The 17,422-nt window shown below is 43.1% G+C and overlaps 1 protein-coding gene across 1 annotated transcript in view; it reads left to right on the top strand.

Annotated features, from left to right (window-relative positions):
• Positions 1-17,422, top strand: part of PSTPIP2 (proline-serine-threonine phosphatase interacting protein 2) — a 74,588-nt gene that overhangs the window by 39,909 nt on the left and 17,257 nt on the right. The window contains exons 3-6 of the mRNA XM_032470443.1: positions 6,482-6,559; positions 10,994-11,028; positions 12,713-12,819; positions 16,536-16,598. Coding sequence (XP_032326334.1) covers positions 6,482-6,559; positions 10,994-11,028; positions 12,713-12,819; positions 16,536-16,598 — 283 coding nt within the window. The remainder of the gene's footprint in view (positions 1-6,481; positions 6,560-10,993; positions 11,029-12,712; positions 12,820-16,535; positions 16,599-17,422) is intronic.

Genomic DNA, 17,422 nt, shown 5'->3' with positions numbered 1-17,422 from the left:
TCCATCAAATCGCTTTATTTTCTACTCAAGAGAACATTTGGGAACATCAAACTCGCACTGCTTGCTCATGCTCAGATGGCGAGGCCCCTCCCCTTGAACTCTTTCAAAAGTCCAGGGGAGCCGAGCACTGCCCCTCTGTGTGTCTCAGGAGGGGTGGACAGAGAAGGGTCTGTCCACTGTCAGGCTGCATGGAGCTGGTCACCGCCCCTCCTCCACTGAGGGACCAGCCTCCCTCTTCTATCCCACGCTGGTTGACAGTGGTGACACCAAGTTACAACTTCCCTGTCTCTTGACAGGCCCTGGAGGTGGGCTTCCTCCTTTCTTCAAAAGAGCTCCAACCAAGTAGCAAGCACCCGAGAGTTTCCCCAACTGTGTGGGACATAGAGACTGCAGAACGTCCCTTGCTTTATGTGTTTCTCTTCCAGTTAGGGCTTTTATACTTTTTTTTTCCTGGAAATGAAAGAGCCTTGCTGTACATGCATGAAGGAGGTGTTGGCTAAAGCTTCTGCTGTCCAGATAGGACCATCCAAGGGTCCCCTGACGCAACGGGGATGGTGGGATGGTGGTGAAAATCAGTGGTGTCTATGTTGCTTTGACTGTAACCCTCAGTAGGAAGTACATTTTATATTATCACCCTTTATACATGTGCATAAAACTAAAGTTTCATGAGACATTACTACCCTATTGTTCTATTCAATTCTACTTAATTAAAAACGGCTGGTCATAACCCATTGAATTGATTTATGGTTGACAAATGGGTCATGACCCACAGGTTGAAAAATACAAGTCCAAACAGATCTCAAAAGCTAAGATCTCACTTTTAAAATGTTTTGCAAACGTACATGGGCAAGAAGAGAAACTATATGCAAATTAAAATTATTAAATTTTTTTTACTGTGTTTCTAGTATATGGTTGTTTTTTTCTGCAGGAGTTTCATAGCAAAAGAAACCAGTCCTATGCTCTGATTTTGGGAAGAATCTGCTGGCGTCAGGCTAGAGTGTCAGATATGTACACCCGGGGGTGGGGACCTGAGGGCCCTGAGCAAGTGACCTTCCTGGCCCTGGGCCTCCTTTCCTGGCAGTGTGCGTGCTGAGCCACTGAGCTCGTGTGTCCCGTTCAGGGCTAACTTGCGTGAGGAAGTGCAGTCCTCTTTAGGTTTAGGGGGTCCAGCTTTTCCTGCTGTCGCAGGTGTGGGCTGCTTGTGGGACCTGGGACTCAGTCTGCCGAGTCTGGGCCCGAGTCTGATGTTGCCAAAATGCCCTCCTCTGGTCTGGAGCACTGCTTTACTGAGCTGCGTCGGTTTCAAACCCTGGCAGATCCGGCGTCCATATGGACTGGACGGAAAACACACACAGACACAGGGGCAAAGATACCAGCAGCCTGTTGTGCATTATTTATTATATTTATTATTTTTGTTCACTGAGTGTAATCACATACATTTCTACAATTTTTATTATATGCAGATAAACATGCCCTGTGTGGTAGTTTTAAGACCTGCACCCTGCCCTTAAAAGCACTGAAGTCCCACCACGGACCTCTCTGGAGTTTCTGGCAGCTCAACCTGCCCGGGGGCAGCAAGGTGAAGGGGGAGATACTGCACTTCCCAGGGGAGCTTCCTCCCCCACATTCTCCAGATGGAACTAAGACTGCGTTTCTCCTTGTTGTATTTTATTTCCCTTACAGAAACCAGGAGGTATCCTTTTCCTTGGTTGCACCAGGTGGATCGCAGTAAATCCTCCTACTCTTCATTTGAGGATGCATAGAGCAATCTAGATGTAGTGCCACATGCAGCTCTGGGGCAGGCAGAATGCTGCCTTCGTTACATCTGTATTGCCCTGGGCCATGTCTCAGTGTGTGCTCTGCAGCTGACCGGTCCCCAGTAAGTCCTGGGTGACTTACTGTAACGCAGCAAGTAACAAACGATCCATCAGTAAATTGTAAATTTGCCTCGTGTACCTTCCATAGGCTGGAAAGGCATACTGATGATTCTGATAAGGGCAGCCACAGCCCACCCCTGAAGAGCTACACAGTAACAAGTACACACTGAGCATTTGCTGAGCTGTGCCAGGAGCATTACTACAGTAACACTGAGGTTTACACATCCCTTTGGAATTTTTTTTTTTTATTGAGGTATAATCAGTTTACAATGTTGTGTCAATTTCTGGTGTACAGCACAAGCCTTTGGAATATTCTCCTGTGATGCACATCAATTGCACAAGATATTATTATTTCCATTTTCATTGCATGAAAATGTAGCTCTTTCAGTGAGGTTGGAAAAGTAACTCACCATGGGAACCTAGAAATTGGGAATCCACAGTGGCTCCAAAGGATGGCAACAGACCCTGTGTTAATTAATGACTCACCAACTGTGGGCAGAAGGGCAGGTGACTTTCTGGGAGGATGAGCTTGTTCCCAGCATGGAGGTGGTCTCACCCTCCCTTTCCCTTCTGGTCCGTACATTCTCACTCATTACACCCACTCTCTCTCTTCCAGCCAGACAGCTTTATGAATGAGCATGCTTTGCAAGTCTCTGCCTCTACACCTTTGCACCATTATTTCCCCACCCAGAATGTCCTCCTTTCTCCTCGATACCCAAGTAAATTCTCCCAATCTTTCAAAGTCCGGGTCAAATTTACTTCTTCTCTTCTTTTTTTTTTTTTAAGTTTCTCTTTTTTCTTTTTTAAAAAGAGCTTTATGTTTTATTGATTATTGTATTATTTTATTTTGGTGGGGGGAGGTAACTAGGTTTATTTATTTTTAGAGGAGGGTACTGGGGATTGAACCCAGGACCTCATGCATGCTAAGCAGGCGCTCTACCAGTTAAGATATATGCTCCCCATCTTCTTCTTCTTTTTTTATTTTAAGGAAGCATTCTACATAGCACTCCAGACTGAGATCTTCCACTGGTTAACAATTACAATGAACCTGTCTTGTCACTGGTAGCCCAAGCCCCTGGACTCTCCTGGCCTTAGAACCCCAGCTGGGGCCACACACTACATACTGAGCTCCTGATATGAGCAGGAGATGAGAAATATAAAATCAGGATAATCACATTGCAGAGGGTAGCTAAGGGTGACTAAATAAGATTATGTTAATAGCCATTTATTGAAGGCTTACTAGATATAGGCTACCATGGAATTTGCATATTTCATCTCATTTAATTCCCATAATAACCCTGTATGGAAAATTTTATCATCCTTATTTTACAGTTGAAGAAGCTGAGATTCAGAGAGATTCTGTAACTTGCCTAGAATCAGACAGGTAATAAGGGATAGAGCTGGTTTCAAACCTAGGAACGCTGGCCCCTGGACTCTGCTGTAACCATCTCAGTGTGTTCAGCACAGTACCTGGTACCCAGTAAGTAGTGGCTAAATGGTGCTCTTTACTAATATTGTTATATTAAGCCTAGATGGTAAGAAGGGAATATAGCGTTAGCTCCATTTTACAGATGAGAAAACTGAGGTTCAGCAGGGGGTTTAAATTACTTGCCCAAGATTATGGAGGCAGTAAGTAGTTGAACCAGGACTTTTATACCTCTATGTCTAATGGTTCTTCTACTTGATTTAGTGGTCTCCTAAGAAGACTGGCTATAATCTCTGAAAGGAGGTTTTGCCAGGTACTTAGTGGCCAAATCAAGCCTCTTAATTGTGTGTTGTAACATAATCCTGAGCAGGGAAGAGGGAAGAGTGCCTATGGAACCTCTTTATGCCTGGAATTAGCAGCTACGCCTATGGACCGGGGGATCCCCAGACCCAGTGCTTTGGAGCTCTGTGCTTTTCCCACAAGCTCCTCTGCACCCTATCGTTCCTTTTTGGGGAGAGGTCAACCTATCCTGGTTACAGCTTGCCTTCTGGGGTCCTCACTGTGCGACAGCTGTCTCTCAGGATGGGCTTAAGAATGACCGACTGCCAGGGCAGCAGTGACAGATCCCGTTAGACATTAGCAACCTATGGTCCAGTTACAGCCAAGCCAGGATGTACTGTATGAGTGTCCTGGGGCTGCTGTAACAAGTTGCCACAGACTGGGTGGCTGAACACAACAGAAATTTATTCTCTCACGATTCTCGGGGCCAGAAGCCACAGGATGATGGTCTTGCGAAGGCTCTATGAGAGAATCTGTCCCATGTCTCTTTCTTAGCTTCTAGTGTTGCTGCCAGTCCTTGCAGCTGCTAACTCCTATTTCTTATTTTATTGTCACATGGTACTCTTCTCCTGTGTCTTCATATTATCTTCATATTGGATTAAGGGCCCATCCTAACCCAGTGTAACCTCAGTTAGTTACACCTACAATGATCCCATTTCCAAGTGAAATCATATTCTGAGATACTGAGGGTTAGGGCTTCAACATACCTGGGGGAGTGGGGTGGGCAGGGGACACAGCTCAACCTATAACATGCACCCAGTAGGGCGGGCTGGGAGCTGAGACCTGTAAGGGGAGTGGAGACAGGGATGGAAGGAGCGCCTGATTCTTCAGATCCAGGCATCCGCAGTAGCCGGTGGTGATATTAATCAAGGGCCTAGACCTTCCTCGGTGTCAGTTTCCTTCTCTGTAAAATGAAGGGCTTGCATTAGATATCCTGTAAGAGCCCCTCTGGACCTAACAATGCGGTTCTTCTCAAGGAATTCAGACTTCAGTTGAGGTGCTGTGATTGCCATATCTGCTAAAAAGGAGCAAAAATTTAAATGTCAGGTTTTATAGCAGAAGGATTTCATTTGCACGCCCACTCCGACTTTGGGGCTGCCAGGAGCACGGGGCTGGGAATCAGCCTGAGGTCCCTTTCAGGCCTGATGGAAAAGGTCAAATCTGACAGTATTTGCGGTGGGTCGGTGATGAGGAAATGGCACACGGATTACTTCTGATCTGGGAATTTGAGTAAAAGTGAGCTGGAATTTTCAAGGAGGGCTTGTGAAGAGACTGTAGCCAGCTGAGTGCTTAGACTAGTATTCCCTCTTCTGTCACCTATACATTTGGTGCTTTTTCGTCCTGGCCCTTGTTACATGGTAGTAAATGAAGGTATTGGTTTACAGCCCCCCCCCAACCCCTGTCCCTCACCCATAAGCTCCTCTGGGCAGGCCTCGTATTTCAGTCATCTCTGGGCTCTCAGTAATATGATGCCTGACACACAGTGGATGTTCAATAAATGACAAACTGATGAACAGATGAGAGGGAAAAATTTGGATAGATGGTAGGAGGGTGATCCAGGCAAAGGCTTACCTATTCAGGGGTGGTTTTTGCAAAGTCTAAGCAATTCCTTCATTGGCTACAGGCACCACTGATTCCCATTTGCTGGGGAAACACCCTCCCAATCACATGGTCGGTCCCCTGATTTCAGGAGGACAAGGTTGTAGTTTTACCTTCATCAAAATGCCTTCTTTTCTCCAAAGAGGCCACCATCGTGCCTGCTGGAGCTCATTATAGTCATCCTTCAGCATCTGCAGGGGATTGGTTCCTGGACTCCTGAGAATGCCAAATCCATGGATGCTCAGTCCCTTACATAAAATGACGTGTATTTGTGTATCAACTACACACAACCTCCTGTATACTTCACATCACCTCTAGTTCACTTATCATACCTAATACAGAGTGAATGCTGTGTGAATAGTGCAGGCGTGGCAAACTATTTGGAACTTTCTCGGAATTTTCCCCCCAAGTATTTTTCATCCCCATAGTTGGTTGGATCTGCAAATGCAGACCCCACGGATGGGGAGGGCTGACTGCGCTTATCTGTCTTTCCGCGGGGATCGGGTGCTGCCTGGGGTGAGTTCAGATTCATGGTGCCTTAATGTTAGAAGAAAGGAATTAACTTCTCTTCCTGGAAGCCACAAAAGATTATCAGGAAATCTTAATGGATATAATTCTCCAAGGATAAAATACATGCACACGTGTGTGTGTGTGTGTATATATATATATATGTAAATGAAAATGGCCTTAATGTCTTTTTGCATGTAAAATATTAAATGTTTATTGTAGAGTATTATAATTTTTATGTAGAAATAGTGAACAGAGATTCCGAAAGGTATAAATAGCTTCTAGCGAGTGAAAATGCATCCTTTTTTTATAACTAGAGTCAATGTCAGGTGGGCTTCACTTTATATTATCAGGAGTTGGCGAAAACTTTAGAAATAGCATCCAAGAGGAGTAGAGGCCAGAGGAAACCAGGATTCTTGCTGAAAGTGTGGCAGCGAGGGAAGGCTGTATGAGATCAGAAGGGCATGAGGGAGAGTTCACTCGCATGGTCTTAGAGCAGACAGAGGGGGTTGCTCACAGTCGCAGCAACAAGGTGAACCCACATAACCTTAGAGGTGAAGGCCACTGGCCTTTTACAGTTCTTCCCTGTTACTTAGAGAGAGTTTGCGTTTAGAGAATGTTGTCATATCTGAGCTTCTGTTTTGCACAGTTTTGCCTTTAAGGGAGGTACCATGTGTCTTAACCAAGAGTCAGCCCTGAGAAGGAACATAACCCTCTCTTCTGCTCCCCTTAGGGCATCAATTGAAGAGAAATATGGCAAAGACCTGCTCAGCCTCTCTCGGAAGAAGCCCTGTGGACAGTCTGAGACCAAGTAGGTGCCACGTTTTCTTCTGGCTTCCAGGTTGGCTAGTACTGCTTAGAGGGCCCATCATTTCAGCAGACAGAGCTGGCTAGTAGGTGGACTGTGCTGGGTAAAAAAAAAATAATTTTTCTTATTTTCAGTTGTGAAAAATATATAGAAAAATAGGAAGCTAAAACAAACTATGAAGCCCCAACCCACCATTCATTTTCTCTAAATTGTCCTTGAAGACCTTTCCTACGTATAGTTGTAGGTAGAATTATATATCATTTTATACCAGAAATTAAAAAAATTGTATTTATTTATTTGGAGGGGGAGGTAATTAGGCTTATGTATTTATTTTTAGAGGAGGTGCTGGGGACTGAACCCGGGACCTCATGCATGCTAAGCACACGCTCTATCACTGAGCTGTACCCTCCCCCCCATACCAGAAATTGAATAGAGGGTAGTCTTGCTTTATTATACACACACACGTAGTTTGTGATAACTACGAGAGACTGTCTTTGCACCATTTTATAGTTCTCACCACCAATGTGGTATTTCTAAACCACAATCATTTACTCTCCTATCATTCACTGACTACGCTGAGGACACAGAGGTGGCCAGACATGGTGCCTACTCTAGGAGCTCACTCCTTCGTATCTGTGTGTAGCTTCATTGGCAGTCCTATGGGATCTCACGCTTAGATAGCCTTCACAATTGGTTTAATGCTCTTTGCTGTCACTATTTGAAATTCTTAATAATTTATAAACAAGGGGTCCCATATTTCCATTTTGCAGTAGGTCTCACAAATTATGTAGCCAGTCCTACTGACATGGAAACTTCTAGATTCCTTCTCCCCAGAGCTTATTGAGGGAGACGGAGGAAACGGTGTAGGCAGACCTTTGCGAGTCTCTGCAGATGTAATCACACCACATGCAGACCTGCACACTGCTTTGGCTGTCCTGTGGATGGCAGCAGGACTTCCCCGAGGACTGTGTCCCGTCAGAGACAGCACGGGCAGCAGACAAGACATTGCCCTGCTCCTTCTCTTGCTTTCAACACACACACACACACACACACACACACACACACACACACACACATTCATCCTAGTCTGCAAAGCAAAGCACTGGATTATTGAAGGAGGAAAACATGGGAGATATTTAAGATATGAGTAGTTACAGAAGCCTAAAACACTTGTTACCTTCAGACTGATGGAAATGTTAGCTGTCTTGACTGTGGTGGTGGTTTCATGGCTGTGCACATCTATCAAAATTCATCAAAGTGCACATCTGAAATATGTGGAGTTCACTGTACAGGCATCATTCCACAATAAAGGTGTTTAAAAAAACCCTAGGCATTAGTACAAGGAGAATTTGTTTATTGATTACATTATATTTCATTTCTGACGTTTTAAATGGAATTTTTAAAAACACTGAAAAGTAAAATGATTATAAATCAATAAAAAATGTTAAAAAAAAGAAAGAAAGAAAAGTAAAAAGACACGTAATGAATGGGTATATACCCATGACCCAGATTTAACAATGACTCATCATTGCCATATTTTCTTAATATAATTTTTTTGTGAATTTAAACCTGGAGTCGGCTATTTCTCCAAGTATACCTGGTTCCCTTTAGTGATTAACCATATTTAGAGATGAAACTCTTGAGTTCTAGAGTTGATCACTGTCACAGAGTTGTCACAGTTTCTAGGTCCTTTCAGGGGACTGATTTAAAAGCATGAATTCATATTGACATTTCCAATTCTCATTTAACTTTGAAGTTCACTTAACTTCTCTAATTTTTGTATTCATTTACTCTTGCACTGAAAAATACTGATTTCTGACAATATTAGCATAATTATTTGCTTTGTACAATATATACGAGAATGTTTCAAAATAATATTACTACTGCTCCTGACAGTAAAACTTCCAAATGAAACTTAACATTCCTTTGTGGTTCCTCTTGACCTGACATCCTGCTGAGGATACTTGTGTACTAAGGTCACTTAAAATACTTATTTCCTCTGTGTGTCTATGTAAACAGTTTCATACATAGTTACATTTATTTGTTTTAAATTTTAAAGATTGTTTTCTTTCCCTGCTTGATTTAGGTTCGTGTTTTGAATATGTGAAACGTTTCCATGTTCAAAACTGTGCAGACTTAGGTAAATTCCACTGTCATTCAAGGAGGGTTTAGATAATTTCAAGGCATATTGTGGGTCAATTGATCCAAAACCTTGTTTATTTATAAAGAAAGCATAAGCCGTTTGGGAAGACATCCAAAAAATTTTAAGGTAATGCAGTGGAAAATAGCCATATTCTCTCACATGGTGGATCTTGGAAAAGGTATTTAGTAGAATGAGTCTGACCCCAAATGATATTTCTTATATTCTTTTTTTTAAATTAAAAATTAAAAAAATTTTTTTTGGTAGGGGAGATAATTTGGTTTATTTTATTTACTTATTTATTTTTAACAGAGGTACCAGGGATTGAACCCAGGACCTTGTGCATTCCAAGCATGCGCTCTACCACTGAGCTACACCCTACCCCCAATATTTCTTATATTCTTGTACTTCTGACTTAGTGAATGTAGAAAGAGACTAGCACCATACTCTTCTGTTCTGTGGCAAAACTTGTTGGTTTTCCTTCGAAGAGTCTGCCTCAAGAGGAAGATGCAACAGCTTAGGAGACCCGGGGACTGTGTTTCCAGGGTTGAAGTGACAGGCCGTTTGGGTACTTCTGTTTTGTCATCTCCAGGGTGGCCTTTAGGAAGCTACCCTAAAAGAGGGGCACAACTTTGCTCATCCACAGATGAAGCAGGATTTTTTACCTCGTTCATCACATTGAGAGACTTTGGCTTCAGATGGGCCTGGTTAGAATTTAGGGCAACATGCTTACCAAAAGGGTGGTAGGACACTTCCTTCTCCCACCGTTAAGGAAAACACCGTGGAGAAGAGGACATGGATGTTGCTGGAACACCATCCCTGAGGTTCAGACTCTACCCTCGGGGTGTAACCCGGTTCTGAACGTGGGAAATGAAGGTGGCGTCGTGGAACAACAAAGCTGATGGCAGACTAAAGGGAGCTTGGGGCTGATCCTTTAGTGGCCTTTTAGGCAGTCACTTAGGCTGGGAGAAAAATTTTAGACCCCGAACAGACTATCTATAAGTCACTTTCCAACTGCACAGCTCACTGTCGGGGAAGACTTCCTGTTGTATCCGTAGGCATCTTTCTCCCTCGCTAATTCTGGTCCTAAGTCCGCTCTCCAGTGGTGCTTATCCACCCTTCTGGACTATGTGCATTTGTTTGGATATGGACACTTTCCTTAGCGCATTGCGTTCCTTGAAAAATTGTATCACAAGCTGGGTAAAGTGTATGGAGAATGTGCATTTATGTTTCCTCTGCTTGAGGTGTTTGTAATCATTGGGAATGTATACGTGAGAAAAGTCAGGGAGAAATAAGAACCCTTTGTTTGGGAATGAATAAATCGAGTGGGAGAAATGAGGTGTCGCTAAAAGAAGGGGCCAGCTGGAAGATACAAGGGTTTTTAGTTTGCAAAATAGCAGAATTTGCCACATACATGTGTACATATAGAATATGACCCATGGTCCTATGCTGTTGTGGCTGGGGGCTAGGAGACCACGAATTCACAAAGTCCCACTCCTGCTTGAGTGCGCCTACTTGGCTGGAGTGAGCCTGGTGAGATCTGCTTCCCTGAAGGTGGCAATGAGCAAGAAAGTCCCCAGAACCACGCGACCTCAGAAGGAGGCCTAATTAAGGAAGTGTAGGGTGAGGGAAAACTAAAACCATGGGCAAGGGGGAGCTATAAATGGGGAGGAGCCATGGGTTATGACAGAGGGAGATTGGAGAAAGTATGAAAAATGAGTCATGGTTTTCACCCCAGAAACTGTAAGATGTATGTATTGTTTTGTCTCCTGCATTAAGACCCTCAGTTCTGGGGTGATGTCTGCCTTGTACCATCGAGTCACCAAGATCTCACGCAATGCCTGGCCCATAGTTTATGCGCTCGTAGTGTATGTAATTGATGAATGGATGAAAAAGGGGGTGATCAGGAGCCAGAGTTTGAATTGTTCCTTTATTGGCTGTATCCATATTTCTAACTACCATACTTTGAAGGATGACTGGTATTCTTATGAGAAAGGGACCTTAAGTCCTATGTTATCACTGGGGGAATCGAAGCATAAAGAATTTTGGCATCTTGCTTCACCCAAGTGGACAGTGAAGCATTTTTGATGCTTGTAGCTGGGATGGAGAGAGTAAAAAAAGGGGAAACTGGATTGAAGAAGTCTTGATCTTTGGCTGTCTCTCAAGCTCACAGGCAAAGATCAGACCATAGGCTGTCAGTTAAGATGTGAGCAGAGAGAAGCATGCAATGGCATCATAATAAGGTTGCAAAGCCAATTTCCAGAACTGAAGCTGTAACACATGCTTGTTTTTTTCAGCACCCTGAGGCGCGCCCTTGAAGTCTTCAAGCAGCGTGAGTGATTCTTTAAAAAAGCATTTGTTGTCCTTGGCAAGTTCTATGTCTGTCATCAAAGGTGGTTTTTAATTTGACCAGCAATCTTGTACTGGGTGAAAAAAAATTAGAGCAACCACTCAGGTGAGAAATAGCTCTGCAGAGTTGAAATGAGCTGGAGAGCCGTCACACCTAACACGTCACGATGTGTATTTGATTTATTTAGGGCAGTGGTTCTCACACTTGAAACCCAGGGTGAGGCCCTGGCACTTTGGTCTTCAAGGGGTCCTGTCTGATTCTAGTATCCCCAGGCCTGTTCCTCAGAAACTGCCTTTAAGGCTTTCTGTTCTGGGTGCTTCTAAGCTAAGGACTTTAACATGGCCCAGTTTGTACTTAAAATGTTTCTATAATTACTTATGTCTGTGTTTCCATTTCAGTTCATGTAGATCTGCCCCACTCTTTTTTTTAAAAAATTAATTAATTTATTTTTATTCTTTTGTTTAATTTAAGTATAGTCAGTTTACAATGTTGTGTCAATTTCTGGTGTACAGCATAATGTTTCAATCATACATGTACATACTTGTATTTGTTTTCACATTCTTTTTCATTATAAGTTCTCTGTGCTGTACAGAAGAACTTGTTTATCTCTTTTATATACACTAGTTAATATTTGCATAGATCTGCCTCACTCTTACCTTTAAAGTTTTTTATTCTAAAAAATGCCACATTTCCTCCAGAAAGGTTATATTGATTTTTTTCCCCACCAATGGCATTGTTTTTCCTCATGCTTGCCAATACCAAGAATTTTTACACCTTAAAAAATTTGCCAAACTGAAAGGTAAAAAGCGATACACTTCTCAGTTTTAAAGTTTTGTCTTTTTTTTCCCCAGTAGTTTCAAGGCTGAATACATTTTTCAAGTGTTTACTGGCCATTTAGCCAATCTTTTAAAAAACTTCATGTTCTTTAACCAGTTTTTTATACTGTAATACACACACACACACACACACACACACACACACACACATTTGTGAAAGCTCTTTTAATATAGCTATTTACACTTTGTTATATAAATTGCAAATATTTTTTCCAGTTTGTCATGTATCCTCTAACCTTGTTCAAGGCTATTTTGACACACAGATGTTTAAAAGTTTTTCTGTCGGTCTTTCTAGCTTTAATGCCATCTTCAACTTTTTCTTCTTAGAACAAGAAACGTAAAAATTTTCAGTTTCTTTGATAGAAATGTATGCCACATTCACTGCAAAGATCTTAGAAAATAAGGGGAAAACACCAATAATCTCTCTCTCTGGAGATAAATTTCTTACAGGCTCATGAGATGTTAGACGTGGAAAGAACCTTAAAGTCGTCTAATGAGAAACAGGATTGAATTTGAAATTGTAGTGGGGTTAGTAATGCGTCCCAGCATCCGAGCTCCGTGAGTTTCTCCCTGGCCCTGGACATACACTAGGTTACTAGCAGTTAGTGGTAGGAAGCTAAGCTAAAGGTTTGCCAGCTTGGTCTTGGTGGCCAGGGCAATGCTGAACTCATGGAAGGACTCAATAAATGTTGGTGACCAAGTGAGATAATTTAACCACTTGCCCAAGTGTTTTGTATATATTTAAAATTTTTGTATAGCTTTGTATGTTTGAATTCAGACATGGGTAGATCTTGTTTGTTTAATTACTTATTTTTATATTCTTCCTGCAGAAGTTGACAATGTGGCCCAAAGTCACATTCAGCTTGCACAGACTCTAAGAGAAGAGGCCAGGAAGATGGAAGAATTCAGGGAAAAGCAAAAGTCACAACGGAAAAAGGTTGGGTTTGCATGTGTGTTAAGACGTTGCCTTTCTTCCAGCAGAAAACTCCAGACTTGTTTGTTCATTAAACTCTTTGGCTCAACTCCCACCTTCAAGCAACTGTGCTCTTCCATGAACTTACAAGATTATTTACCTGGGAACCTACAAGATTATTTACCTGGGAACCATGTGCTACTCAGTCTAGACCGTGTTACCTCTGTGCCTGTTCACACACCAGGCCAGTTTTTTTTGTTTTTTTTTTTTTTTAATTGTTGCAGGAGCCAGGGATCCAGCCGCCTTCCTCTCTTTAGATCTGCTGCCCCTCTTCAGACTATGACTGGAAAGCCTCTGTCTTCATTAGGGTCTAGCACAGACAAGCTGGTGTCTCCCAGACCACACCGCTCCTCCTGGACAAGGCAGTGAGGGGAGGGTAATGAGTGGAGGGGACTCACATTCTCCTTGGAGACCATAATGTTGTCCAAGCACCCTATTTTATGAACAGGGAAACTGAGGCCCTGGGAAATTCAAGTCCTTTTTGGCTTCAAAACACATGTACACAGGCTCTTTTTTGTTGATGGAATTTACACTGGCCAACTACATGGAAAGAGTTGGAAGTGAGCGAGAGTTAATAAAACTGACAAACATCTGGGAAGTTATAAGGATCAAGAAAAGAAGTCTAGATTTATATTAAAATGTTCTTAGGCTAGACAGGCACTGTTCTGAATCCCTCCTGTTTTGTTCTTAAAAGACTTGAACATTCAGGTTGGCTTGGCAGCCAGGTAGGGCCCTTCCAGAAATTCTTTTTTATGTCTGGTCTCCATGTTTTGAATGACGTTCACTTGGGGGATAAGCTCTTCCCTGTCTGGCATCCAAACATTCTCTCACCCAGGTTTCCCCAGAGAGCTCTGCATGGACTCTTTGGAGACCTTTCCTCCTCCAGGCCCTTTACTGTCTGGAAGTCATTGTCCGCAGTGTGTGTATCTAATAAACAGCTGGTTCTACTCATACCCCAATCTCAGCAACTCTGTGTGTGGTTCTAATTCAGTATCTAATTCCAGCCTCCTTGGTGGCCACCTGGCATTTGGAGTGGGTGGCTGCATCTCAAGAGCCTGACTGCCTCGTATCAACTGTCATTTCATGAGCTACTCAGACAGCTGGGCCTCGTCTAGGAAGGAAGGGCAGAAAGTAACATTTAAGGAACACTGTGTCAGGTGTTTTCACAAAGCCTCAAGCTTCATGTATCAGGTTTGAGGGGTGCATCTGGCCCAAAGTATTTTTCAGAGCAGAAATAATACATATAGCACATGCATCCATTGGATGGTCAGACTCTTTCTGGCTCCCTTGACCAGCCCTCCCCACCTCTTCAGAGGATTTACAATTTTTTTCAGAAGCAAAATGCCTGAGACAACCAGAGTGCACACATGATTTCCACTAAGAGGAGAAGAGGGTCATTTCCTCACATTTTCAAGTGGCCTGGGGTTGCCCTAGTGATTTCAGGGAGAGTTTTGTTTATTTTGCAAGGCTTCTGAAACTTCCCCTCCGAGCACGTTGCAAAGACCGAGTTCTTGTAGCTGGAAGAGCGTGCTCCGAATTGTCTTAAGCAATCGAGGAGCCCGGGCTCATTCTGCCGCTGTCATCCAAGCTCCCTACATTCTCTGTGCCCTTGACAGCAGGAAAATACCCCCCTGGGCTTGAAGTCCAAAGTTTGTTAATAAATTTGTAATAATTCCTTGTGTCACAATGAACTCTGGGTTGTGCCACTTCTGTATTTAGATACTTAAAAAAAAGAATCAAACTTTGGGAGAAAATGTGTTGGTGCTAACTTGTCATTTTCACTGGTCAAACCCTGCACATGTGGGTCTTTCACTTCTTGGAAATTAATCAAATCCATCAGTTGGTTTCTTTCGGCAAACTGGGGCAGGGAGGTGCGGATGGCATGGCTGATAGAAGTTTATGGTGTACTCGCTTTTTCAAGTCATGTTTCTGATGGTGGTGGACAGCATGGACAGGGTCACCCCTGCCCCACTGAGCGTGGAGCACGGCCGTGACAGTAATCACGACAAAGTGTGATGAGCCCTAGAAGGTAGGGGCGTGAACGTACCCACTGAACATGCAGGGGGGGCACTGAACCCAATCTGTGGGCCTGGGGAGGCCTCCTGGAGGAAGCTAACGCCAGCAGAGTGAAAGGCAGAGTAGGTGAGGGTGGAAGGAGAGGAGGCTGTCACCCCTGGAGGTTGGCAGGCAGAGAGGGATCTTCAGAAACACTCTCAGGATTCTCGATGTTTTAGCTGCTGAGGTTCCTGCCCCAGCCCAGAGTGTGCTAAGCCTGGCCAAGACAGCACGAGGTCAGTCACTCTCTCCTCTGGCGCCCACATCATGCTTGTCTCTGAGATTGGGACGATCCCTGCAGAATGTTCCGCCTGTGGCAGAGCGATCTCCAAAGATGGGAAACTCCTTGGTTACAGTAGTCTTCACTTTCAGTTTTCAGAGTACAATCTGAGTGTGGGTAGACAGGCAGACAGACAGATCACTCAGTGGCTATGTCAGTAATTCACTGCAGGGTCATTTGGGTCATTTCTACATCTCTCCTTCCTCCCCACCCCGACCCTTGCTTTTTTCCACTTTATAGCAGAGATGACTGTTTTGACCCCCTAGTTTGTGTTATGGGTAATAAAATATAATAAAATTTCCATCCATGTATCTGTGCTATGATAACAGACAAAAACTTAATTTTCCAGAAGAAAGAGAAACATTTGAATATCGTTTTCAATATTGTTTTGCATTATGTCATTTTGTTCAAGAGCAATGCCATAGCTCATTGTGAATTGTTGCATCTCTTGGTCTTTTATACACCCGTTTGGCTTTATAAAGCTCTCATAAGGATAATGGTTGTTTAGGGTAATGATTAGGAACAAGGGCACGGGAGTCAGGCTGTGCCCAAATCCCAACTCTACTGCTTACTGAGAGTGTTACCTTGGGCAAATTGATCCATCTCAGTTTATTGTCAAGAAAATGGGGGTGAGTACTCACCGTTGTTGGGATGCATGAAAGTTGCTTAGTGCATAATAATGCTTGATAAATGGGAGCTACTGTGATGTCTGAGAGGTACATTTGTCTTATTAGCTCCGTTATTTTGACTAATATAAGCATTAACATCACAACCACAGCAAAGAAATTGCTCCCAAGTGGCCTCGACAGAGTAGCTTACGTTTCCTGGATCAGATAGGGCAGAGAGTAGGGAAACAGCTGCTTTTAACTGTCCCACAAGCATTTCTTCCCTTCATTCTGCCTGGGCTCCTTGGGCTGGTGAAGGGTGTGTCACTGATGGATGCCACAAAAAATGTTTCTGAGTCCCTAACTTAACTGTGCCGACTTGGGCTTACAGAATAAAGACCCCCTTTAACATACAAATGGTGCTTAACAAAAGTTTTTAAAGTCTCTTTTTGAATCCTAAATTCCTTGATTCCAGACTTCCTCCAGATGAGGCCACTTTAAGGTGATCAGTGGTTCTTAATGGTGGCCACCCAGGTTCTAAGGCATAAGACCTTGGGCAAATTGCTCAGCCTTTCTGTGCTGCAGTCTCCTTGTTTGTGAAATGGGAGTAACAGTAAATAGCACATCCACCTTCTGGGCTGCGAGCGGCTGAGATAATCCACACGGAACACTTTGCCCTCAAGATAAGCTGGTGTTAACAGTGGTTTTGATTATTCACAGTGCCTGTGCTCTCTTCACAGACGGAGCTCGTAATGGACGCCGTCCATAAACAAAAGAGCTTACAATTCAAGAAGACCATGGATGTGAGTCACACTTTATTGCCTTTTGTAAAAAATAATAGTGACATTTTCTGAAACCCTGTGCTGTGTATCAACATATTCCCCAAAATAATAATTTCAGTAACGTTATTAGTGCAGTGTTGCAGAGAAAGCAGCCATTAGTGGTTTGACTCTTGGAAAGACTGAGGGTGACATTAGGTAGGAGAAACACAATGATGCTGTGTTTCTGGCAACCAGGGAAGGTACAGCAAGTCAGCTTAAATAGCTCTGGCCAAGGCGCAAAACCACATATACTGTGTGGTGCCATTTGTCTTGTTGGATCTGAGCGTCTTCCCTGTAAGACTGTTTGGAATCTTTGCTTCTTACCTATTTTTATTGTGATCTCTTCCTGTTTTGAGACTTCTGCAAATTGTAACAGCCACCATTTATTTATTTATTTATTTATTTATTTATTTATTTATTTATTTATTTATTTATTTATTTATTCATTCATTCATTCATTCACTCACTCATTCATTCATTCAGTGAGCGGGACGTACTTAGGTTTATTTATTTATTTACCTTTTAATGAGAGGTACTGGGGATTGAGCCCAGGACCTCATGAATGCTAAGCGTGCACTCTACCACTGAGCTATATCCTCCCCACCCTCCCCACCCCCACTGCCCCGTAATTTATTTTAAAAATTCTTAACAAGACAGAACTAAGGCAAGTTGCATGGATCTGTTAACAATGAACTCTTACTGGAAATTCTGTGGCTCCATCTTTGTACAGAAGTATCGTCATGATATTCTGTGACTATGGCATCATACCCAGTAACCTCGTCCAAAAAGAAAATGCCACCAGTGTT

The sequence above is a fragment of the Camelus ferus genome, chromosome 30, assembly GCF_009834535.1.
Source record: "Camelus ferus isolate YT-003-E chromosome 30, BCGSAC_Cfer_1.0, whole genome shotgun sequence".
Lineage (NCBI taxonomy): Eukaryota > Metazoa > Chordata > Mammalia > Artiodactyla > Camelidae > Camelus > Camelus ferus.
The sequence above is the reverse complement of the archived record's forward strand: the minus strand, read 5'-3'. Positions and strand labels throughout refer to the sequence as shown.